The sequence below is a fragment of the Xiphophorus maculatus genome, chromosome 11, assembly GCF_002775205.1.
Source record: "Xiphophorus maculatus strain JP 163 A chromosome 11, X_maculatus-5.0-male, whole genome shotgun sequence".
Taxonomy (NCBI): domain Eukaryota; kingdom Metazoa; phylum Chordata; class Actinopteri; order Cyprinodontiformes; family Poeciliidae; genus Xiphophorus; species Xiphophorus maculatus.
Genome location: NC_036453.1, coordinates 26,184,966 through 26,210,687, shown reverse-complemented (window position 1 = coordinate 26,210,687; position 25,722 = coordinate 26,184,966). Strand labels below are relative to the sequence as shown.

Below are 25,722 nucleotides of genomic sequence, written 5' to 3'. Positions count from 1 at the left end.
CTTAATACATAATTACTGTTTTAGTGCGCTTTCTTCTTCCAGGCAGCAGGGGGCGTTCAAAGTATTGCCAGTCTTCAAGGGTCAGTCTTTTAAAACCGATTCAGTTTTTAGGTCTTCACCGACTGCTAAAGTAATAAAATGAATTTGGTCAGATTAGAAAAATTGGACAAAAAAATAAATAAATCAAACTTCTAAGCACATTTAAGTAAAAATACAAATTTAGACATCTTGCAAAATTCTAGAAGATACTCATTGTGTTTGAAGCCATTTAATTTCTAGCATTGTATATAGTATTTGATCTGGAATCACCAATAACACATTATGTTTTTAGTTCCTCATTTAGAACCATCAATGCCTTTTTATTCTTTTTTGTTTACAAAACGTTTTCTTCATATCAATTATATAATTACGCTGGAAAACTTACATAAAATTAAATAGGAGTTAGTTCAAGTGAAAATAAACTTTCAGGGCTCTAAATTGTTGCGAACATGATCAAATAACAGGGAACAAAAAATGAAATGACGATGCAGCACTCTTCTGAATGTACTAAAAGCATAAAACCAAAACAACGTTTACTGTAGAATTCATACGTTTGAAAAGAGTAAACATCAACATATAAAAATAAATCACACAATTATAAAATGTGACAAATCTAACATAGGTTTCAATTAAACAGCTGGACCTGATTACAGTGTTAATTATGTGTAATAGATGTAAGGGAGAAACTGTGTATTGTGTGTAATAAATGTCACCTTTAGTTATATTTACTTCACACTAGCACATTGTAAAATTACATAGATATAAGCTGCTCCACATGTTGATTTTGCATTTCAATATTGATTCAGTAAGCCATGTTTAAAACGTGATTTAACAGCACAGTGTCAAATCTAATACACTAAGGTATTAGATCCCTTAACACTAAGGGATGGTGTTAAATCCATCCTTTTAAAAAAGGGATGGTTTTAAGTTGGAAAAAAAATACACATTTTTAAATGTGGATTTAAAAAACATGTTTTATTTTTTTTAACGTATTTAAAAAAATACGTTAAAAAAAAATCTGTTTTAAAAAAATACACACATCCTCCTTTAAACATAACTAGTAGAACTCCATTAATGTGGTTTTGCTATAATTATACATTCCTGTAAAAATACACACTTTGATGCTGTATGCTATACAAAACAAAACGTGGATTTGGTCAGAGGCTCAGACATCAGAGTTCACTTGACGTTGCAGATCTTCACAGACGTTCCGACTCCGAAGCCCGGATAGACGGGCTCGACAAACGTGGTCTGAAACCTGTGCAGGAGCGTCATGGAGCTGTTGCCTATGCTGTAAAATGCCAGCACCCCCGCCGTGTGGTCCAGGTACACGCCTATCCTGGGTGAGTGCGGCCCGTTGACGGCTTTGTCCACCCGGTTGTGCCAGGCGGAGTATCCCGTGTCGGAGCAGAGGAGGCTCCAGGACTTGTCGTTGTATCCCAGCAGGCACAGCGAGCCCTTGCCCTTCCGGCTGATGCTCCTGTAGGCCACGCCGATGGAGAACTCCCCACTCCACTCGATTTCCCAGTAGAAGCGACCGCCAGACAGGGCCTCGCGGCACAGCACCTGGGCGAAGCTGTCGAACCTCTCAGGGCTGTCGCTGTAGGGCTGCAGGTCTCTGGTGCGGATGACCTTTCTGCTGCCCTCGGAGATGTAGAGCTCTTTGTAGGCGGTGATGGGGTCCAGCTTCAGCTGGCAGAAGTCTGAATGAGGAGAACCAACATTTTCAACAGATTCCTCATTGGGATGAGACTGGCAGCATGATTCAGGAAAAAAAAACGTAGGAGGTTCTTACATTTGATAAAATCGGCTTTGGTCTTTGGCTCTGGAGGAGGAGTATTGTCCACCGTCATTTTCATTTCTTTACCTGAGGACCAAAAAACACTGGTGAGTCACTCTGAGCTGCACACACCCACTCAGATGCCTCTGATGCTTTGCTAATGTGCTTTGATACTGATATTAATACTACAAGGTACCTCCATTTTATGCCATAGAGTGAAGTGCATGTATCCACCCTTTAGTCAATACTTGTGGAACCATTGTTTGCTCTCAGTACAACTGGAGGTCTTTTGGGGGAATATCTCTACCAGCCTTGCATATAAAGTGAAAAATAGCTGAATCTCAGTCAGATTGGATGGATAGCATCTGTAAGCATTTTTAGGTTTGGTAACAGATTATAAATTAATCTTAAACCTCAATTTTGACTGGGTTTTCTCAAACATAGTTGATCCAGGGGTGCAATGATGAATTGACCCAGATTTCCTTAATTTTGGAAGCTCAGCACTTGGCTGATATTCACATGACAAACATGTAATCTGTCACGAAAGATCTGAAAATCAGCCACTGTCCCCATTTGCTCTGTGTAGCTCAGTCTCTAGTCTTTTGCAACTTTTAAATCTCTAGTATGTAACTTTTATAAACATATCTGTTTTTTTATATATTTGTTAAAACTGTTACTATGTCGTGACATTATAGTATGAGACAGATAATCTGTGAAAAAAACTTAGCTCCTCTGCCTTCTTCCAGTGCTCTCTACAGAAATACACAGCTTGGTTAGAAACAACCAATCAGAGCCTTAGTGCTGTAAACTATTCTTGCGCACGCGCTGCTCACATCCTCCCTTTTGTTCTCCGCCATGCTACAGCTTCCTTCCAATAGCAGAGCCTGGTGAATTCTTAGGCTAGTCATGATGGCCACCGATGACGGCAGATAAACTGTTTTCCTGAAATGGTAAGTTGTTGCTCCACCATTAGCACATTTAGCAGCCCATGCACGAGGTTGACTGACAGCACCAAGACGCTCCTCCTGACTCTGATTGGTTGTTTTTCACCAGGAGCAGTTCATTTCATCAGACAGCAATCGTAGCACTGGGAGGAGGTGGAGGAGATAATTTTGTTTTTTTTACAGATTATCTGTCTCATATTACAGTTTTCCTGGAGAATTAAGTAGTTCCCAGCATGACACTGCCACCACCATGTTTCATAGAACATGGTGTTGAGGCTATCTTAGCCCCATCTGACCAGAGCACCTTCCTTTGCATACTTGCTGCCTCCTTGGCATGGCTTGTGGCAAATTGCAAAGACAACTTCTTATGCTTTCCTTTAACAAAGGCTTTCTTTTCGCCACTCTTTCACGGAAGACCTGATTTGTGCATGACTAATGGCTGCCATGGTGACAAATGCTCCAACATGAGCTGTGGATCTCTGCATTGCAAATTGAAACACATAAAATCCCAGTGGATTTGTGATGTGTGAAATAGCTCAAAGGGAGTGAATATTTTTTCAAAGCCTGTATGTTCATATATGGAGCACCAGTCGTAGATTTCACTTGTTATAGCTCACAGATATGATAACATCAAACTAAATAATAATTAACCTATGATAGCGCTCACCTCTGCTCCTTCTGTCCAATGTCCGGCTCTCCGTCGTGTAGATTGGGACTTCATTCACTGTAAAAACAGCACACTGGGTTTAAAAACACAGCTGTTTTCGACTCTTTGTGTAAATGTTTCAGTTACTGATATCCAACCTGTTTTGGAAATTTTGAGCAGCTCCTCCCTGCCGAATTCCTCGAGGCGCTCTTTTATCTCCCCCACAGCCTTCCTGACGGCGGCAAAGGAGAAGTCGGGGTTGACGGTCACCTTGGGAATGAAGCCATCATCGGTCGGCGTGCACAGGTAGTTAAAGTTCTGATGGGAGGAGGCAAGCGAGAACGTCTCAACCAATTCGGTCAGAGATCTCAGTCAAAATCTGAAAAAACCCCCCAAAAAAGTGTGTCGCACCTGCAGAAAATGGATGTGGTCTTCGGTGCTGTAGAGTTGCTTGAGGCCGGTCTCCTTCTTCTTGAGCTCGTCGATCTCCTGCTCCAGTCGCTCGATCAAAGCTTCGGCCTGGTTGAAAGCCGCCTTCTCGTTGATGCCGATCAGCTTGGTCACCTCCGACCTCATCCTCTCAATGGAGCGAATCATGTCCTCAAACATCTTCTGGCTCTCCACCATTGCTCTCTGGGCTGAGTTCTGCGAGGAAAAGTAGTTTGCTGGTGAGATTTGGTCCAAATTGTAAAATTATTGTTCAAAAATAAAAGAAGAAGATTTACACTCTACCTTAAGTGAATCCACAGCAGTCTTGAGTTCCTCTAGCTCCTTTACCCTTTCCTGGCATTTTTGCCTAATCTCAGCTTGGGAAACACCCAACAGTTTCTGGAAAATAAAGGAGGATTACAAATTTATCCTCTATGTTTTTTTAGGCACTCACTCCCTGATAACTGTATAGTATTATCCTCCTTTATTGCATCATGCAATGTTGCAATAAAGAACTCAAAACAAGCGATATTAACTCAGATTAGGAGAAATATCAGGAGTTCTTGCAGTGCGGGGGATAAAGGCTGGATCAGGACTGGCATTCTTTCTCATCAGAGAATATATCTGGGGAGGCCCTTTGGCAGGCCGGACAAAACCTCGCTCAAAGAAGCTTCTTAACGCGGCCCGCTTTTATCTCAGAGGGAGGAAAAAAAAGTCTGTGGAAGAATTCCAGTCATGTCAGGAATGCGAAACTACGGGTAAGGAGATGTTTCAAGGTGCACGGTAGTAGAATAGGAGGTTTCTAATTCAGCTTTTACTCAAACCTGCCGGCCCCATTCTCTCCAAGATAAGCTTGAGGAATGTGGGGAATCTAGGAAGGGAGGGGGATAACATAAGAAGACGGGGGTGGGAGGGTGAGAATCAGGTTGTAAATCTTTGCATGAGGGAAGCCAGGCAGCCCGTGGTTGTAGATGTTGCAATTACTTCACCATTGGCTAAATATATATTCCCCGCCTGCTATTAAACCTCTCCTAGTGTGTATCAGTCACACAGTGGAACATCTTCCCACTGCAGTATCTGCTGACAACTCTTATCTGCCCCACATTGTTTTACAGGCCGTGTCATCCCGTGAGTCATTGCGCTACTCAATGCCAAAGAGAGATTGAAGCGAGGTGTTGTCTGCCTTCACTCCCTGACATTCCAGTCCCGTCCAAGGCCCCACTCCCACAGGTGGGAACCGACCGCGAAAGGCAAGGCTGAAATGTTTATCCCTGGATAGCAGCTTTTAGGAAGGTGTGTGCGTGTGTACGTGGGGTTGTGGTGAGAAGTTTAAGACACACCCCTGGGCTAATCAGAGAGCTGGGTTTGTTTTGGCGGCCCTGAATGCCGGCCAGGGAAGCTGATAGCATTGGTGAAATGGGTCAAAGTCCAAGCAGCAATCCCAGGAAGCTGGGGTGACAAAAAAATATAATGCCCTGCTTGCTTTCACTCAAGTAAACACACAAAGTTTGACTTCATCAATCACCATGGAGCCGAACAGGACCACATCAAGCTTTCTACGAAAGCAGAACATCCTACCTGCTTCTCGCCCCTCTCTGCCTCGGCGGACACGATGTCATGGCCTCTGTGTTCGCTGACGGTGCAGATGGCACAGATGCACATCTGGTCCGTCCGGCAGAAGAGCTCCAGGGACTTCTGGTGTTGCGGGCAGATCTTCCTGTCTAGGTTCCCCAGCTCGTCCACCAGCTTGTGCCTCTTGAATGTGGCCGACTCGTAGTGCGGCCTCAGGTGCTTCTCGCAGTACGACGCCAGGCAATTCAGGCATGACTTAACTGCCTTGAGTTTTTTCCCTGTGCAGAAGTCGCAGGGCACGTCGTTTGTCCCCGCGTAGACATTCGCCTGTGACACGCTCAAGTTGACATTCAGGCCGCTCTTCTTGATCTTCTCGGCCACCATGGTGAGGGTGGCATTGGGTCGCAGCACAGGCCTCTGGGTGAACGTGATCTTGCACTGGGGACAGATGTAGATCCCGGTGTAGTCCGCTTCGTTCCAGTAGCCGTCGATGCAGTCCATGCAAAAGCTGTGGCCACAGGGGATGGCCACGGGGTCCCTGAGGAGACTCTGACACAGGGAGCAGCTGAAATAATCAGGAGACGTGTGGTCGGCCATTGTGACGGTGCTCCAAAGCCGGTCAGACCTGTAGAAAACAGACGGAGAGAGTGCCAGAAGTGGATAGAGAGTTTGCTGAGTGTGCGAGAGAGCCCGCCCTCAACGGTGTGGTACAGCCTGCCAGGGACAGGATCTACTTGTATTTCTAAATTCCAGAGGTTATTGATTGAAAGCAGGCGAGGCCCCTCCCCCCCTTTGCCGTGAGTACATGGAGCCCTGCCCAGCTCAGATAAGAAAGTTGAGCAAGAAGCGAGCGAGAGGGGAGAAAAAAATGGAGATGAGAGCAATGGAAGGAGAATGAATGAAATGCGAAAAACTAAATCTGCCACATTTAGTCGGGGAGGGGAAGGAAAACGTTTCCTTTCTCCCAGCAGCTTCCTTTCTTCCTGAATTCCTCATGAGGCTCATCTGTGGCTGGGTTGCGCACACACGTCCCGGCAGCTGCATTTCCACCTATTGTTGTCACACAGAATCGACATTGTCTTACACCGGTTATAGTTCAACAAACATTAAAGCAGCCTGAGGTACTGTAGAAATTTCATGGAGGAAGGTGGCCGGGGGGAACCACCCACTAAACAAACACAGACACTCAAAGCTCAAATGAACCAACAAGAATCTTTCAGAAAAATAATTGCTAGTCTTGTTTTTTTCTTCATTTTTGAAAAAACAAGTCATGTAACTTGCTGTGAAATTCAGAGTTGCAGTATTTACACAGCAACTGGTCTGACCTGTCAGGTCGTTCCGTGTGGTGTGTGTGTGTGTGTGTGTGTGTGGTATATGCTGGGCAGCAGAAAGAGAAACAGTTATGCTCGACGTGGACAATAGAAACACAGAGGTCTGAATACACACACACACACACACACACACACACACACACACACAGAAACAACATTCCTGTCACATCCAGGTGTGTTGTAATAGTTTCTGTATTACACTGCACGTTTCATTCAGGTTATGTCACATGTTCTGCAGTAAAAAAAAAAATTTTCCTGTCACCCTGACTCACATTTTATTATTTAACACAAGATGGTGGTAAAAAGCCACCTGGAGAAGCTGATTTTGAGTGAGAGGTGTCTGGTGACATTTTATTATATTTCACAAAAAGTCTAATCTATTAGCCTTCCCCTCATGCTGACATGTCATTCAGTGTTTACTCTCACACCAGTGAAGCACAATAGAAACAAATTCAATTCGTTTTTTTGTTGTTTTTTTTAAAGGTACATAAAATTTTCTCACTGACTCAGAGCAATCCAAAACTCTATTGTGGCGTTGACCAAGTAAAAATCACCTCACCATTCAAATGTTGCTTTATGTCATCCACTTGGTAGTTTCACCTCTCCATATTTGGCCAAGTTTCTGATAAGCCAGTTTTCCTTCCTTCCTCACGAGGAAACCAAAGAGTCTGTGCTCACAGATTGAACAACCTATCTGTGGAGGGAACCGCTTGAGATCCACAGAAAAAGAAAGCATGTTTAAAAGAAATGTGGTCTCTTTAAGAATATGCAGCTGAAACAAAATTATTATGAAAAATGCACAAAACCTTTTTTGATTAACCTAGATGTGTCATGTTTTAGGTCACAAAGAATTACTTCTACTGATTAAATGCCAGAATGATAAAATAATTTTTAAAGATTTAAAACATTTATTTAAATTCAGAAGTTTACATTTTCTTTCTCCTTATTACATGCCAGAAATGCCTTTATATTGCATTACTTCTGTCAAACATTTTTGGTTTCCTTTCACAAGATCCTCACAATAGCTTGCAGGAATTTTTTTTGGCCCATTCCTTCTGACAGAACCGGTGGAACTGGGTGAGGTTTATAGTCCACCTCGCTCACGGATGCAGCTTTTCAGCTCTTCCCACAAATTTTCCAAGGGACTGTAAGGACATTTCTGGGACATTTTCATGCTGAGTATACTTGCACATATTTTTATGATCAGATGAACGCAGCACTTTCAAGGAATTTGTACCAAACTTGTGGAGGTCCACAATTCTTATCTTAATATCTTTGTAAATTTATCTCTCAAGTATGTGTAGTGTTTTCAGGTGTTGCCTAAAAATACATTTCTGTTGCCCAGGCAACAAAAATGATCCTCTAACTCACTTAAATCAGCCAAAATAAGCCATAAAATCCCGTTCTAAGCAGTTCCAAACTGTTTAAACTTCTGAACTTGAAAAAAGCAATAAAACATTGTCTCATTATTTTTGCTATTTACTAAATAATACAATTCTCGTAATAAATATATACAATATAAAGGATGTAGCCGCTCTTTGACAAAAGTAGAATACTTTTTTGTTGAAGGAAGCAGAAAGTTTCCAGTTAACTTGAGTTCAGTCCAAGGTCAGTGGTTTGGGCGTACGTCTTCTGCAGCGGAGCGAGTGCAGGGGAGGACAAACGGTGTTTGATCAGAGGGAAAGAAAAAGATACAATTTACGGAGGACGAGCAAGAAAAACTGAAAACAGATGGCACCCTTTTGGTTTTTTTTATACATATTTAAAAACTGAAAAGAATTCAGGCGAGGTCCTAATACGAGAGGGGAAACTGGACCAAACCCAAAACAGCACTTCCATATTCCCAAATTCAGGATTGACATAGAAGTAAAGATATGGAGTGGTCTTTCTGCATCTAAAATGGATTATGACATGATATATGGATTCTGATTTGGTCAGATATTCAGCGGCCAGAGTGAAAACTTCAAAGGAAGGCCACCGCTGAGCTTTTGTCCGAAAACAACTGCCGGGAAGTGGGACACACCCATGTCAGCACAGAGAAGACCTTATGTACGAAAGTAATTTGCTTCTTTTTTATCTCAGAAACATTTTTCTTGTCTTAAACTATTTCTGTTTGATACGAAACAGATTCTGACTGAGACAAAATGTCCAAAAGATGAGATAAAATACTTCACATGGCCAAGACATCTCTCATGAAAGAAGCACAGCGAAGCTTTTTTCCCTCCCTACTCTATAAAAAAATGCTTATTTTGTTTAATGAGAACAAAGTCCACTTTTGGTTGAAAAATGTTGAGCAAAGGACAAACTGAAAAGATTAGGTGTGAATATTTGTGTGGCAGTATGCCCTGTGGGCCCTGAACGCACCACACAAGTGCCTGACTTTAATTGGTTGTAGCGCTGTCTGTATATAAAGGGCCCTCCCTCACCTGGTAGACAACACGTTCTCCTTCCGGTTCAGACTTGACTGTTTACTGGCGCTATACGACTGACGCGCTTAATACATTAATTGCTGTTCAAGCCTTCTTCTGGTAAGAAGTTTCTCACACCTTTAATATCTGTAAGTCTAGCTTTAGCTCAGCTTTACTTGTAACATCTAGGTGACTTGTACCAGCTGACTGCTTCTTCTCCCTGCCAGAGGCATAACGCATCAAGCTCAGTGGTAAGCGAAAGCTCATTTTACGTATGCTTCCAGATTCTATTTTTGACATGTATGTTTGATAGACGCTGCTGTTTGTCCTTGGCCGGCTGCTTGCCCGTACTCTGTTGTCCCTGGTGGACGGTCCGTCCGCCTGTGACCTGGTTATTCGTCGTCGGCTGACGGCGGCCTGCCCGTCGCCCTGGTTGTCGGCTTCATACCCGCTGTCCTGGTCGGCGTAAGCTGGCTTTTGACTCTCGTCCAGTGTGGCTGATTCAGGCTGGTTTATGGCCAGCTCGTCCTGATCGCTCTGGCTGGCGTTTGCTGTGGCGCGGCGGTTCGTCTCAGGACGGACTCCTAACTTGGACTGCTATTGCTTGATTTGTGAGGACTGAACTGTATAACCAAGAAATGTATGTAATTTGAATGTCTTTTCTTTTGTTGACAGGAACGGCCAGCTCGTGGTGTCGGTGGTGGACTTTCTGGGTGGTGGTATTTTCTTTGGTTTGGTGCACGATTTTCTTTTATTTGGTTTGCTGTGTTTCCTTCGTAGGTCCCTGCCAGCTTCGAGCTGAGCCGTAAATGTCCTTTTAATGTGTGAGTGATTTTAAACTAATATATTTCTGACTAGAAGATTGAAATAATAAACTGATTGGACTGAGTGGAATTGTCTCGTGCCTCATATGTAGCGGGCCTGTGCGCCTTAAAGGTAACTTTATAGTATTATTAAATTAGTTATCTTAAAATTCAAGTTGCCAATCGGGATAGCATAGGTACCGTCACATTTGGCGCTGTGAGCAGGATCTCTTTTTTTTTACAATCTTGAGGCTGAGACTTTTCCATTACTTCATTGTATTTTGTGCTATTTAATGGTCAAGCAGTAGTTTTTATTTATTTTTTTTGGTTCTAAGGACAAACAGCAGCGGTTGATTTATTTTCTTGAGCTGGTTATTTGTAGTAATGGAGGAAGAACTACTGGAATTGAAGACCCTGATTGCTCAATTAAAGGCTGACAATGAGAAGCTGCGTGCAGAGCGTTCGCCTTCCACATCTAGCTCCAGTGCTGGGCCATCTTCAGCTTCTGCACTCCCTACTGCCCAAGTAACAGACAGGTTAGTGCTTGTCCCACGTGATCGTAAGTGTCCTATGTTTAGGGGACGGATGGGGATTAGTGTGAGCGAGTGGGTTGAGGAGGTACAGGCGTGTATACGGGCACGAAATTTGTCAGCAGCAGATCAGGCCTTCTTTTTGTACGACCATTTAGAAGGAGAGGCTAGGGATGAAATCAAATATCGCTCTAGTCAGGAACGAGGGGATCCAGCTAAAATTATTTCTATCCTCGAGGAACTCTATGGATGTAATGAGTCACATGTTGCATTACAGGAGGCCTTTTTCTCCAGAAAGCAATTAGAAGGGGAAACATTGCAAGAGTTCTCCCTTGCTTTGATGAGCCTCATGGAGAAAGTAAAAGCACAGGCTCCTAGGGATATGCCTAATACTGAAGTTCTCCTGCGTGACCAGTTCATAGAATATGTCCTTGATGGTGCGCTCAGTCGTGCGCTGAAACAGTATGTTCGTCTGAAACCGGCAGCAACACTGCTTGATGTCAGAGGTGAGGCAATGAGGTGGGAATTAGAGGGGTTGCCAGCTAGTATGCGAGGCAGGAGTAATTCTCTGCCTTTAGCGTCCAGTTTTCAGTTTGCTGTGCGTGGTGGGGCACCATCTATTGTTGGCCCCACTCAGAGAGAGGTTAATGAGTTAAAAGAGCTTTTAAAACAGCAACAGGAGCAACTTAATCAGCTTACTCAAAGCATTTCCCTCCTTCAAACTGCACAAGGGCGTAGCCGCTCTCCACGTCGCGGTCCTATTATATGTCGACGGTGCCAACAGCCCGGACATATTGCTAGGGAGTGTGGGGGGCCCCGCGTTGCCTTCCGTCAGCAATCTCTCTCAGGGTCACGTCAGGGAAGCCAGCTTCCGGAAAACTAGCGCCCACCGCGTTGCAGAGCCACAGCTCGGGTGGGGCATTCATAGGCTCAACTAATGGTTTGTATTCAGCAGATGCGCCTAAATTAATTGCTTCTTGCCCACACATTGAAGTGGACATGGCTGGGGTAAAGGTACCGTGCCTGGTTGACACTGGTTCAATGGTGTCCACTATTACAGAGAGCTTTTTTATTGAATTCTTTGAGCCCTGGGGCGAAGAGCGTTTGAGAGCTTGCCACTGGCTACAGCTAAAAGCAGCCAATGGTCTCCCTATTCCTTACATCGGCTATTTGGAAGTATCTATTGAACTGTGTGGCAAGTTGGTGCCCCACTGTGGGGTGTTGGTGGTGAGAAACCCTCCAGATAGTGGGTCAGCTTCTGTTCCTGGTGTGTTGGGGATGAACGTCATAAATAAGTGTTACCAAGAGCTATTTGGACAGCATGGTCATGCTTTGTTTAATACGACTCCGGTTGTGGCATCTCCCAAACCCTTGATTAATGCTTTACAGAAATGTCATGCAGCTGAAATGCAGCAGACTCCTAAGCAGCCTAGTAAGGTTAGGGTGCGTGGTGGGAGGGCCTGCCGCATTCCAGGAGGTGTAATGAAGATTGTGCCTACCACCTGCTGTGAGAAATACTCAGGCACTACTGTCTTGTTTGAACCATCGGAATCTGGCTTACCAGCTGGTTTGTTAGCATCCCCTGCGCTAGTTCAGGTTGTCCGGGGCACTGCTTATGTTCCAGTGGTAAATGTGGGCCACACGGATGTGTTGCTTTACCCTCGTACCACTGTGGGAACTTTAAATAGTGTTAGTGTGGTGAGTCTTCCAGCGGGTGTAACTGAAGTCCCATTATTTGTGAATGTGTCTTCCCAAACAGCGGCTGCTCCTGCTGCAGATGGGATCGAGGCAATTGATTTATCATCTTTGCCTGCGGAGGAACAGGGTCGGGTGAGAGCACTTTTGGGTAAATACACTTCGGTGTTTGCCACTAATGATCAGGACTTGGGTTGCACCAACCTGATCAGTCATGACATTCCCCTTCTTGATGACGCTCCCGTTCGGCAGCGTTACCGTCGAATTCCTCCATCAGAGTATGAACTTGTGAAGGACCACATAAATCAGCTTTTGGCAGCAAATGTCATTAGGGAAAGCTCCAGCCCCTATGCATCACCAATTGTGCTTGTGCGCAAAAAGGATGGTAGCATCAGGCTTTGTGTTGATTATCGTCAACTTAACATCAAGACACGGAAGGATGCTTTTCCACTCCCTCGCATTGAGGAGTCCCTTGATGCTTTGACAGGGGCCCAGTGGTTTTCCACTATGGACTTGGCTAGTGGTTATAATCAGGTTCCTGTCACAGCAAGTGATCGCCATAAAACCGCTTTTTGTACACCTTTCGGGCTTTTTGAGTGGAATCGCATGCCTTTCGGCCTATGCAATGCCCCGAGCACGTTCCAACGCTTAATGCAGCGCATTTTTGGTGACCAGCAATGCCAATCCCTTTTACTGTATTTAGATGACATTGTTGTGTTTTCATCCTCTATACAGCAACATCTTGAGAGGCTGGATGTGGTGTTGGGACGGCTGCAGAAGGAGGGCCTTAAAGCCAAACTGAGCAAATGCCACTTTTTCCAGAAGGAGGTGCACTACCTGGGTCATGTAATTTCTGACCAGGGAGTGGCCACTGACCCTGCTAAAATCAAGGTGGTAGCAAATTGGCCTGTGCCCACCACAGCCACTGAGTTGCGTTCCTTTTTGGGATTCGCTAGCTACTACCGTAGGTTTGTAGAAGGTTTTGCTAAGATGGCTGCCCCCTTGCATCGTAGAGCAGCAGAGCTAACTAGTAAAGGGCCTAAAAGGAAGGCTACCCAGAGTATTGTTGGGGCCTGGACTGAGGAGTGTCAACAGAGTTTTGAGGCTCTTAAAGCCAAGCTCACTTCTACTCCAGTCCTTGCTTATGCAGATTTTTCCCTCCCTTTCATTTTAGAGGTGGACGCAAGTCACAGTGGGTTGGGCGCAGTTTTGTCACAAGAGCAAGGTGGTAAGATAAGACCCATTGCTTTTGCTAGCCGTGGGTTAAGACCTAGCGAGCGAAATATGTCAAATTACAGCTCAATGAAATTGGAGCTGTTGGGCCTGAAATGGGCAATGACAGAAAAATTTAGAGATTACCTTTTGGGCCACAGGTGTATTGTCTATACAGACAACAATCCTCTGAGCCATTTGGACTCGGCCAAGCTTGGAGCAGTAGAGCAGCGCTGGGCAGCCCAGCTTGCTTCCTTTAACTTTGAGTTAAAATACAGGCCTGCTAAGTCCAATCAAAATGCTGATGCTTTGTCTCGCCGGCCTTGGCCGGCTCCCCCGGAAGTGACTTCTTTGGGTTCAGGTACTCTTGTGCCTCAGCCACTACAGCAAGCTGTGAAAAGTGAGCAAATACAGATCTTCCAGTCTTCTGTGACTGTCTTTCCCTCTTTTGACCCTGGTGATCTCCGTGTTCTCCAGCAGGCTGATCCAGCTCTTCAAGAGGTTCTTTCCTTCTGGCAGAGAAAAGAGCGGCCAAACCGTACTGAGCGGCAAGGGCTTTCACAATCTGCTCTTGCATTGCTCAGCCAGTGGGATCGCCTGACTGAGTTGGATGGCCTAATATATCGGCAGGTGTTTCGTTCCGATGGTGGTGGGGCAGTGTACCAACTTCTCCTGCCAAAGGCCCTGATAAAGGACGTACTGACTCAGGTCCATCAGGAACATGGACACCAGGGAGTGGATCGGACTTTAGCGTTCCTACGGTCTCGCTGTTATTGGCCAGGTATGTCACAAGAGGTAGCAGACTGGTGTAAAATCTGCGAGCGGTGCCAGGTTGCCAAAGATAGCCAGCCACCTGCTCGTGGTTTCTTGGGCCATTTGCTTGCATCGAAACCAAATGAAATTCTGGCAATGGATTTTACTTTGTTAGAGCCAACTCCATCTGGGCTAGAGAATGTACTGGTAATGACTGATGTTTTTTCCAAGTATACCTTGGCTGTCCCAACCAGGGATCAGCGCGCTTCCACTGTAGCGCAGGTCCTGGTCACGGAATGGTTTGCAAAATTTGGAGTACCAGCACGCATCCATTCAGACCAGGGCCGCAGCTTTGAAAGCAATTTGATCCAACAGCTTTGCAGTCTATACGGTATCATTAAATCTCGTACCACGCCTTACCATCCAGCTGGTAACGGTCAATGTGAACGTTTTAACAGGACGCTTCACAACCTGTTGAGAACTTTGCCCACGTCCCGGAAACGAAACTGGACTGTTTGTTTGCCCCAGTTGCTTTATGCATATAACACCACTCCTCATCAATCAACTGGTGAGTCACCATTTTTCCTGATATTTGGTCAAGAACCACGTCTTCCAGTTGATTTCTTGTTGGGAAGAGTTCAAAATCCAGTTGCTGGAACTGTTCATGAGTGGGTCAAAGAACATCAGACCCGCCTGCAAATAGCATTTGAGGGTGCTAGAGAAAAACTGAGGACTTCTGCAGGACGCAGAAAAGCTAATCATGATAAAAACATCAGAGAAGCTCCTCTTAAGGAGGGCCAGCTTGTGTTGATCCGAAATCTGGGGAGTAAAGGTCGTCAGAAAACTCAGGATTTGTGGAGTTCAGTGAAACACATAGTTGTTCAAGTCCCAAGAGAGGGTGGGGTAGTGTATTCAGTGGCACCAGTTCATGACCAGACCAGGGTAAGAAGGGTACATCGCTCTTTGCTGAAGGTTTTAATTGGTGCTGATGCACCTATTCCAGTTTCTGTTGAAGTTGCATCTCCTGAACATTATTCCATTTCAGATGGTGAGCTGTCATTTGAGGGTGATTTGTTCTTGAGGCCATGGCCTGAGGAGCAAGTAACATCTGCACCACCTGCTGCTGTGGTTTCTGATGCGGTTCCTAGGGCTTCAGGATCTGCTGTGGCTCCTAGCGTGGCCACAAATCAACCTACCTCATTACCAGTTGTACCAGCTGCAGAGTCTGGTCCCAGCGGGGTGTCGGTGCGTAAATCCGTACGATCAACTGCTGGCCAGCATCATAATCTCCATCATCTTCCAAGGCCAGCAGTAAGAGAAACACCTTCATCCAGTACCATGTTTGCGGTATTTCGACCTTGGTGTTAAGTTGGATCATCGTCGGGACGTCGATGCAGTTTGGGGGGGTGGAATGTGGCAGTATGCCCTGTGGGCCCTGAACGCACCACACAAGTGCCTGACTTTAATTGGTTGTAGCGCTGTCTGTATATAAAGGGCCCTCCCTCACCTGGTAGACAACACGTTCTCCTTCCGGTTCAGACTTGACTGTTTACTGGCGCTATACGACTGACGCGCTTAATACATTAATTGCTGTTCAAGCCTTCTTCTGGTAAGAAGTTTCTCACACCTTTAATATCTGTAAGTCTAGCTTTAGCTCAGCTTTACTTGTAACATCTAGGTGACTTGTACCAGCTGACTGCTTCTTCTCCCTGCCAGAGGCATAACGCATCAAGCTCAGTGGTAAGCGAAAGCTCATTTTACGTATGCTTCCAGATTCTATTTTTGACATGTATGTTTGATAGACGCTGCTGTTTGTCCTTGGCCGGCTGCTTGCCCGTACTCTGTTGTCCCTGGTGGACGGTCCGTCCGCCTGTGACCTGGTTATTCGTCGTCGGCTGACGGCGGCCTGCCCGTCGCCCTGGTTGTCGGCTTCATACCCGCTGTCCTGGTCGGCGTAAGCTGGCTTTTGACTCTCGTCCAGTGTGGCTGATTCAGGCTGGTTTATGGCCAGCTCGTCCTGATCGCTCTGGCTGGCGTTTGCTGTGGCGCGGCGGTTCGTCTCAGGACGGACTCCTAACTTGGACTGCTATTGCTTGATTTGTGAGGACTGAACTGTATAACCAAGAAATGTATGTAATTTGAATGTCTTTTCTTTTGTTGACAGGAACGGCCAGCTCGTGGTGTCGGTGGTGGACTTTCTGGGTGGTGGTATTTTCTTTGGTTTGGTGCACGATTTTCTTTTATTTGGTTTGCTGTGTTTCCTTCGTAGGTCCCTGCCAGCTTCGAGCTGAGCCGTAAATGTCCTTTTAATGTGTGAGTGATTTTAAACTAATATATTTCTGACTAGAAGATTGAAATAATAAACTGATTGGACTGAGTGGAATTGTCTCGTGCCTCATATGTAGCGGGCCTGTGCGCCTTAAAGGTAACTTTATAGTATTATTAAATTAGTTATCTTAAAATTCAAGTTGCCAATCGGGATAGCATAGGTACCGTCACATTTGGATCAGGGAGTGTCTTAGTGGGGAAAAAGAGAACATTTTGCTCAGAAACTCATGGTGATCCAAACCAAATAATGCTGCAGAACAATAACAGCCTCCACTCCTACTGGCACTCCCTGACTGTGTGCAGCTGATCCGTCAGATGTCAGGGCTAACTTATGTTAATGTCATGCATTGAAAGTTAATTTGCAATCAGCAAATTTAGCTAAACTAATTTACACATGAAACGTATGCAGTTACAACGGACTACTAACTGCTGCTATGAAGCCAGTTAGTCTAAATTGTGTTATCAAGCCGCCTTATGAAGCTAATACTATCAGGAGTTAGTTATGTAAAACATAATCAGGTCAACAAATTAACATTCACAAATAACAGAATTGAATTTCATGAAAACAAATTAATGTTCACCATTAATCCCAATTATAGAGATGAATTCTCAGTGAAATAATAGGCTTCGTTTGGTTTTAGATGTCAGCTGCGGTTCCTGTTGTTTGACACACAACAGACCCTATATAATGCTTGGCACTCTGCTCAGGCCCTGCTGGCCCAAACACAATGGAATCTTTTAAGCAAGCTTTCCTGGCCCTCCTGTTATCTGGGCTATCAAGTGTAGTTGCATTCCTTGCTCCATCTCAACGGCGCTGAAACTCCATCTTGGCTGGGAGGTGTGCTCGCTCTGTGAGATGAATTATATACACAGGAGTTTTTAACATACAGAAAAGCAGGGCTTTTTTTTTTTTTAAATTTCCTTATTTACAAGGCAGGATTTTTTTTCCCACTTATGTTGGATTTGAATTGCTTTCAAGCTAAAAGAAAAATCAAGCTTAAAAGGTGAACAGTAGAAACCAGGAGGCTTCCTGTGGAGGGAAATCAGTACTGAAAGAGTTGATGATTAACTGGCTTCAGAGGGGGTGAAGGTCAGCATCACACTGACTGAAGAAGACAACAGTACCTTCTAAAGGTATTCGTGTCAGCTGATACTAAAAGCCTGAATACATTTTATCTGGGTTTTATGTGACAGATGATCATAAAGTAGCACATGTAGGGAGTGGAAGTAAAATGTTCCGCAGGTTTTAAATGTTTTTGTAAATCAAAATCGGACTAGCTTGGCTTGCAAATGTATTAAGTGCATGCCAGGAATCCTGTGTTATCTTCCATTCACTTCACAGATATGAACTCCTTTGTGGCAATCTATCACTCAAAATCCCCCCAAAATACATAGAAGTTCAATAATAAAACATGACAAAATGTGTAGAAGTTCAAGCTTTAGTAATATGGACCTTTCCACAGGGGCTGATGTCCATTTGCGCAGTAGCGCGGCTACAACGTGTGTGACCGTCTCACAAACACACTTAGCTTCCCGTTAGCTAAGTACAGCATAAAGGCAGAACTGATACAACTTCTACACCTTGAAGCCTGTCTGCTACACAGTCTTACGTTAGCTAAACAGATCAACATGCAATGTGTCTGTATCTGACATACACTAAAGATTTTATTTTAGCAGAAAAGGCTTTGGACTAAACTGTTACTCGTGTTAGCCACGTTAGCACCAAGTACAGCTAGTCAATCAACCATCGCTGTGTTCAGGGAAGCGCTGATTAATAATCGAGAAATAAATATCAAGCCTGGAAACTTGATATCGTAACGGACTGAATGTTATGTTTTTAACGTAATCTTTTCTCGTCTTGCTGGGAGCAGGCGGTTGCCACGGTAACGGGCGTGCTTAAACTACAAAGAGAGAGAGAGAGAGAGTAAAAAGGTAGGAGTGGTTTTGAGTTGATCACCTGTTCAGGTTATTTTACCTTTGTTTCCCTTTGCTGTGGCGCATTACAGCCACTGTAGTTTCTAAACGTTGGACTAATTACCTCGTTCGATTGTGAGTTTACGTCATTCGCAACAAACATCAAATAGAACAAATATATCTCATAAAATTTTAACAAACAAATGGCTTCTACCGCGGTAATTATGTTAAATTAAATGAATTATATCCCAACTTCAGAAGATTTGCCTTTACCTTTACAGAGCTCTTTGGTTCCTCCTATCAGTCTGTAGCTTCTCATATTGACGTCATCAAACCAAATTTCAGATCTACCATAACTGACTGACACCTGCTGGCCTCAGGTTTGCAACCAGCTTGTGACCGAGAAACCAGTAACCTCCTCCCAGTGACAGGGTCTCACTGAGGAAGAAACTGCATAAGGTTTTCTATCACTTTAATATTTCTGCTATAACTGATGTATATTGCATATAAAATAAGTCAATAGAGTTTATTTTACAATTTTTATGTCTTCGTGTCATGAGGTACATCTCAGCTGGCTGGTGAGAGAAAAAGTAGATCTTGGTCTCAAAAAGTTTGGGTACCCCTGATGTAGAGGGTGTGTGGATCTGCCGTTTTCCTCATCCAGCGAACGCATTTTGCTGTGACGTGCACAATGTTGGAAACACCTTGATCGCATCCAAAACAGATGACATGATCTTGTTAGTTCCTCTGTCCATTGTAGTAGCTGATATATTGTGAAAATCCGGTAGAAATGATGCACTAATCGAGTCATGTTTACATAGAAACAACGCCGCGCAGGGCTTTGTTTGTGAGACTTGCGGTCAAGTGGGTCGGTTGTGGGAGGAGCTTGGTAAGGTCCATACAGGCTAGTTGTGATTGTGCTAATGGCTAGTATTGCTAACAGTTACATGAAACCCAACGTAACCATGCTCCAGTCCTAGAACGAAGTGGGGTTTTCTGTTGATGTCCTCAGCAGCCACACAAATTGCAATTAACAATACCTTCAAACAGTGGAGCAACATCTTCACTAAATTATGTTTATGCTTTACTGGGATACAGATTGCCAGAAATGCAAATGAACTGTTTGTCACTAACTTTTAGTCATATTCAATTGGATTTCAAGGCCAAGGTTGGAGGGAAATCTCTCAGTCTGACATCAGGGGAACAGGTAATTTTTCAAATAAACTTACAAATCTACATATTATTGTACTATCAAATTTAAAGTGGTACTAAATTGGTTGAGAAACAATGAGCTACAGTCATTGATATAGAGGTTATTTATTTAAATTAGCCATGTCATTAAAAGGAGCAACTATTTCAGTGATCAGACATTGTAGTTTGTTTCTACTGTTGACATGGAGCTGTAAAATCATCCATCAAAGAGCAGAAAATCTGCTCTCATAAAGAGGTCATCTTGTTTGCACTCTGATTCCTGTAAATATAAGTGCATGACATGACAGCGTTCATTCCAGGTACTAACCAGCTGAAGTCCACTTCAGTGTAGGCACACCTGTGGTTTTCTTAGCACTTTATCTCAGTTACGTATAATGTTTGTTGTCTTCTTTTTGCTGATCTTTTTGTAACAAGGAAATTTGATTAAATTTAATCAAATTCCAAATTTCTTACTCTGATTGCATTTCTTACTTTGTTAAAAATCCCTTAACCTAAGATGTTCCAATATTTGTAATAATAAATCACTGAAAGACTAAATTTTTTTTGTTCCATAGCTCAAGAACAACAGTTGTATCTTTTGATCACACATTTCATTCATTCTCTCAGTACTCTGTAAGAGTCGGACACATTCACTTGTTCCTGTTTTTTACCCCGCCCATGTTTTACTGGTTTCGGCTTAACCAGTTTAACCTCCCTCTGTTTACTCTATAAAACTTGTGCTTGCGCTACCTGTAGGATCACTTTGCCGCTGTGCTGACACAATTCAGCTTCTCTTTTCGTAGCATCTTCTCGGAATAAGAAAGTTTTCTTCACCATGTCTTCTGATCAGGACAGCTGCTACCTCTGTAAGGAATATCTCAGGGATCCCGTGTCCATCCCGTGTGGCCACATCTTCTGCTCCATCTGCCTACAGACCTACTGGGACCATGCAGACCACACTGGCTCATACCTCTGCCCTGAGTGCAGGGTGACTTACAACAAAAGGCCCACTCCAAGGCGCATGGGAGGCTCCCGCCACTCCACCATCCAACGCAACTCTGAGGCCTTTCCACCAGCCCCTCCGTCCCCGGACTACAACTACGCCGGACCCCAAGATGTTGGCTGCGACATCTGCGTCGGCAAAAAGCACAAAGCCATCAAGACCTGCCTGATGTGCCTGGCCTCCTACTGCGAGAAGCACCTTAAGCCCCACTTTGAGTCAGCCACTTTCAAAAGGCACAAACTGGTTGACGAAATTGGCCACCTAGACAGGCAGATCTGCCCACAGCATCAGAAAGGCTTGGAGCTGTTCTGCCGCACTGATCAGATGTGTATCTGTGTGCTGTGTACGGTGAAAGAGCATAAGGGTCATGACATGGTGTCAGCAGAGCAGGAAAGAGCTGAAGAGCAGGTATGTAAACTATAAGTACAACTAGTAAACATGCCAGACTGGCTGGAGACTGACTTTTTCATATCTTGATAATCCAACAATATACTCTGCTTAAAGATAACACATTTAATAATGTAGACTTGTGTAAATTTGGACAATAGTTCACTGTGTAATGCAAGGTTAAGCAGGATATGAATCAGATTAAACAGTCAGAAAAAACAGCAAGACTCATGTATTGAAAATATCTATTGGTCACAAAGACAGTTTCCAGAATCAGCTCAGAGCCATACCCTGCAACATCAAGTCTAGCATTTGTGACTTAGCAGCTCATTTGTGGCACTGCGCTCATAATTATTTCCAATTTCTCTTGTTTCAATTTTAGCAACGTCTGGGCGCCACCCAGGCTGAAATCCAGGAAAAGATTCACGACCGTCTCAAGCAGATGGAGGAGCTGAAACAAGCTGTGGACTCAATCAAGGTTCGTAACCCCCATCATCTATCAGACAGATAAGACCAGACTAACCACTAAACATTGACGGGAACATTGAGTCAGCCACCCCTGACAGCATTCCATCTGAAAAGAGTGATGACAGCGTCTTTAAGCTTACTGTGGGGGAAACAAATGATGAGGCAACCGCTTGATTTATATGACAGTCATGTCTCTCACTGTAGAACTCGGCCCAGAGAGCGCTCCAGGAATGCGAGAAGATGTTTAGTGACATGATGCGCTCCATAGAAAGGATGCAACAGGAGATGACCAAGCTGATATCATCAAACAAGAGAGCTGCACTCAACAATGCAGAGGGCCACATGGAGCGTTTGACTCACGAGATTGCCGACTTGAAGAAGAGAGACACTCATATCACCCAACTGTCCCGCACTGAGGACCACATCCACTTCATCCAGGTAGAAAACAAGAACACCAAAGAAATACTTAAACCACCCCTAACCCTAGTTGATGTGAAAAGTGATGCTGATTTTGGTTTGTAGAGTTACCACATGCTGCTAGCCCAGACGGAGGCTGAGGAGTTGCCTTCAGTCTCCGTAAATCCCTACTTCACCTTCGGCTCTGTGACCAAAGCTGTCTCCGAGATGAAGCAGCACCTGAATGAATTCAGCAACGAAGAGCTGGTGAAGGTCGCCAAAACGGGTCAGATAGAGTCAAATCCTCTCAGTTTCACTCAACAGTCCTGCCTAACTCAACCCTAAGCCTAACTTCTTATTCTTTTCATTTGCAGTGAACAAAATGACCTTCTGTCAGCTGGATGAGCCCAAAATGAGACGCTCAATTAAAAGTGAGTCAACAAAATGTTCTACCCGATGTAGTGCGTTGATAAAAATGTTACGGATGACCCATTAACCAGATGATATACTACAAACTGACCCTATTTGAAAGTCAAACCTTCCTGGCTCTTTTCTGTCCTGTTTGTTTGCACATCTTTTTAATCAGAGGTCATTCTTGGGCCATTCAGTTGCAGCCTGGTTAAATGTTTAACCCTGCTGAGGACTGTCAAGCCATCGGTGCTGAACCAGAGACAGAAATGACCTCGACTAAGTGAGATGTTTTCTGATCCTTTTCTACATGTGCTTCAACAGGTGAAGAGGCCGTGATGTACAAGGCCGTACCCGTCCAGGAACCTCAGTACAGGGACGACTTCTTGAGATGTGAGTCTCTGTTTCTGCTGTGACACGCTTCGCTGCTTCCTCTCATTCTGCTCAGCCCAGTGCATGAGGCAAATCAGATGCTAATAATGTCTCTCTGTCAGACCCTGTGGCTGACCACAAAATCTGATAATCAGAAACTACTGAGAGTCCAACAGTGGTGACAGAGACTGGGGCAGATTCCTTGCAAATATTTTTTGCATGCTGGTACTGTAGGAGGTTTGTGATTTTCACCTCTCAGTTTGAGAGCCCCTCCCTGATCCACTTTGATTCTTTTGATCGAAGTTAGAAGCTTGGGTAAACCAGCTGTTTTAAGACTGACTTGGAGACTCACAGTTCCTTGGTCTCTGATCTCTTAGATGGTCTTTGTTTAGTGGACCTCTGTTTGTGATCAATCTCACAAACAGTATCATTACTTCTGGCATTCCAGATCAAAGGCCGGGCCGAACTAGGCGAGGCCACCGGGTGTCCCACCAACTCTGACCTGCAGAGGTGGAGGTACACAGCAGGCAGGTGACATCTTACCACTGGGATTTTTCTGTTTTTGTGTGTGTCCAGCCAGAGGGTCTCCTGCTTTTTCTCCCTGCAAAGCATGCTCTTGCAGAAGTTAGTTAAACATCTAATAGAGGTGAAAATGCTAATTAGATTCTGCTAACCTCTGGGACATTATAGTTAGTGGTGCACTGGTGAAGGGTTCCTCACCTTACTTTGGTTTGCTCATTTATATTTAACCCCAAGCAATTTAAGTTAAATGATTTCTCTTAATGAGTGAATGTTTGTTTTTAATTATTTAGATGCTTGCCAGCTCACTCTGGACCCAAACACAGCCTACAGACAGCTCTACTTGTCTCGAGGGAATAAAAAGGCCGCCCTCAAGAGAGACCCCCAAGATTACGAAGACAACCCCTCCAGGTTTGACTCCTTGCCCCAGGTCCTCTGTAAGGAGAACCTTGCTGGAGGTGCCTACTACTGGGAGGTAGACTGGAGCGGTGAGGGCACAGCCCTCGGAGTCACCTACAAAGGCATCAAGAGGACGGGCTATGGAGACAGCTGCCGCATCGGCTACAACCGCAAGTCATGGAGCCTGTTCTGCTCCGATTCCAGCTACTCGGCCCGCCACAGCAAGGACCAGACAGAGATAAAAGCGCCTTACTCCTCCCGCATCGGGGTCTTCCTGGACTACGATGGGGGCACTCTCTCGTTCTACACCGTAGGGGACACCATGTCCCTCCTCCACCGTTTCAAGACCTCCTTCAGCGAGCCTGTCTATCCAGGGTTTTGGGTTTGGTACGACTCTGCAATCACTCTCGTACAGCTGTGATTTAATAAAATCCGTCCAACAATCACTGAATAATCATCTGTTATTACTTTTTATACATATGTGTGTATTTTACAAATATATATTTCCTTTCTTTTTACTTTGAAAAATGTGTGTTGATCAAAGGGAAGCTGTTATGATGGATGTGATTTTATTTTATTTTTTTACTTATAATGAACAAATGTTAGGGGGAAAGCACTTATAGAGTAACTCCAAATATATACAGTACTTGACTGATGTATGTTACGATAATTTCATATTAAACTTATTTCTATCAATAAACATTTGTTTTAACACAAAAAGGTGTGATGTCATTGTCTCAATTTTATAATTTATCACTGTGTTAGGATAACTATTTCCAAAACTGTAGTACCTCAGCTTCTGATGGCTGCTTTCTTGTTCATTAAGATAGCAAACCATACACAGTATGTCTTAATATTAAATATTTACTTGCAACCATAATTCCAAACAAAACATTATCATCTACTTTATTGTTAAGAAAATTAACAATAAAACAAACACTTTTGTAGACTCACTGAATGTGTATAACAAGTTTCTGTCTGGATGGCAGTGTTGGTATTGTTTCCCTTTAAGAGGTTTGTTGAGAACTGTACAGAAACAAGTGATGAGTAACCAAAAGGCTCTAAAAGGAACGCATGACTTACATGTATTTCTCTCCTGCTTTTTAAGGTAGCAGGATTGTTTAACAAGAGATTTAGTAATCTCTTGTTAACCTCCTGAGACCCGGGCTTTTGTTTGATGTGCATTTTTTATGTCTCCTTACTATTTGGGATTAGTATGACCTAATTTTAGTTGAAATTAAATTTTAGCTTTCTATGTGCTCTTGAACTATGTCAAAACCAATGCCCTCATATGAGGACAATGGGTCTGTTTTTGCATATACATTTCTCCTTGTCATTTGGGATCATAAGGACCCAATTGGCCTAAAAATGAAATTTCAGCTTTCTACAATAAGTGGTTATCTCAAAACCCAATGTCCTCAGACGAGGACATTGGGTCTATCTGTGTGACGATAAGACCATTCAATCAATGTTATTATTTACATCTGTGTTTACAAAAATGTAATGTCCTCATATGAGGATGCAGGGTCTCAGGAGGTTAAATTAGTATTTCACATCCATTTTTCATGTAAGGTTCTGCATCCTCTTGACATCATACTAAAAACAAGTAATTGTGGAATTCTGCAACCTGAGCCTTAAGGGAGTGACTTTGAAGACGTTATAGGAAGGATATAAAAACCTGCTCTAGATTTTAGTCAGGATATGAAGTTTGCTTTAATGTTGCATTCTCAATTTATCTGCTTCCTTAAATTAAGGTTTTCCACATTTTTGTGAGGGATGAAATGTTGGCTTAAATGTTACACAACAGAGATATGTACACGTAAAAAACAGTCAGGACGTCTGAACCCCAGCTGACATATTTTGTAAGATTTGTAGTTGTACCATAGCTGTTTCATTTTTTATGTAAAGGACTGAACAGCGATCTATGACATACTTAAAGCTTTAGATATTGTTTAATAACCTACTCCCACTTCAAACTCTCCCACAGTTGTATCCCTGACCAGTGTGCTGTGCTTCGAGGCATACAAGTGGATTCTGTTTAGAGGTTAAGAAACTTCTGAAAGCAATCGGTAGGACATAATGCCACACTTTTCAGATTTTTTGTGGCAAAAAAATTGCAAAACAATATATAATTTTCTTTTCACTTCAAAGTTGTGTTGGCCTATTACATAAAAGTATTCCCCCAAAAACTTTAA

The 25,722-nt window shown here is 43.8% G+C and overlaps 2 protein-coding genes across 2 annotated transcripts; one reads left to right on the top strand and one right to left on the bottom strand.

The window, feature by feature from the left end:
* Positions 1-324: 324 nt before the first annotated feature.
* On the bottom strand, positions 325-6,324 carry LOC102224737 (tripartite motif-containing protein 16-like). Its single transcript, XM_005800796.3, has 7 exons — positions 5,417-6,324; positions 4,142-4,237; positions 3,821-4,054; positions 3,568-3,727; positions 3,431-3,487; positions 1,835-1,906; positions 325-1,742 (listed from the first exon to the last, which is right to left on the bottom strand). Exons 1-7 carry the CDS (start codon positions 6,005-6,007, stop codon positions 1,219-1,221), a joined length of 1,734 nt encoding a protein of 577 aa, XP_005800853.1. The 5' UTR covers positions 6,008-6,324; the 3' UTR covers positions 325-1,218.
* Positions 6,325-19,244: 12,920 nt separating this feature from the next.
* Positions 19,245-24,241, top strand: LOC102224482 (tripartite motif-containing protein 16-like). Its single transcript, XM_014469424.2, has 7 exons — positions 19,245-20,986; positions 21,348-21,443; positions 21,638-21,871; positions 21,956-22,115; positions 22,204-22,260; positions 22,562-22,630; positions 23,422-24,241. The coding sequence occupies exons 1-7, from the start codon at positions 20,411-20,413 to the stop codon at positions 23,946-23,948; spliced, it is 1,719 nt and encodes a 572-aa protein (XP_014324910.1). The 5' UTR covers positions 19,245-20,410; the 3' UTR covers positions 23,949-24,241.
* Positions 24,242-25,722: the final 1,481 nt, after the last annotated feature.

Bases quoted from the DNA above. Each gene is read 5' to 3' on its own strand.
- LOC102224737 (XM_005800796.3), bottom strand. From the start codon at position 6,007: ATGGCCGACCACACGTCTCCTGATTATTTCAGCTGCTCCCTGTGTCAG. The intron at 3,488-3,567 runs GTTGGATATCAG...CTGTTTTTACAG, and splicing joins GCTCAAAATTTCCAAAACAG to TGAATGAAGTCCCAATCTAC. The intron at 1,907-3,430 runs GTGAGCGCTATC...TTTGGTCCTCAG, and splicing joins ATTGGACAGAAGGAGCAGAG to GTAAAGAAATGAAAATGACG.
- LOC102224482 (XM_014469424.2), top strand. From the start codon at position 20,411: ATGTCTTCTGATCAGGACAGCTGCTACCTCTGTAAGGAATATCTCAGG. The intron at 21,444-21,637 runs GTTCGTAACCCC...CTCTCACTGTAG, and splicing joins AAGCTGTGGACTCAATCAAG to AACTCGGCCCAGAGAGCGCT. The intron at 22,261-22,561 runs GTGAGTCAACAA...GTGCTTCAACAG, and splicing joins AATGAGACGCTCAATTAAAA to GTGAAGAGGCCGTGATGTAC.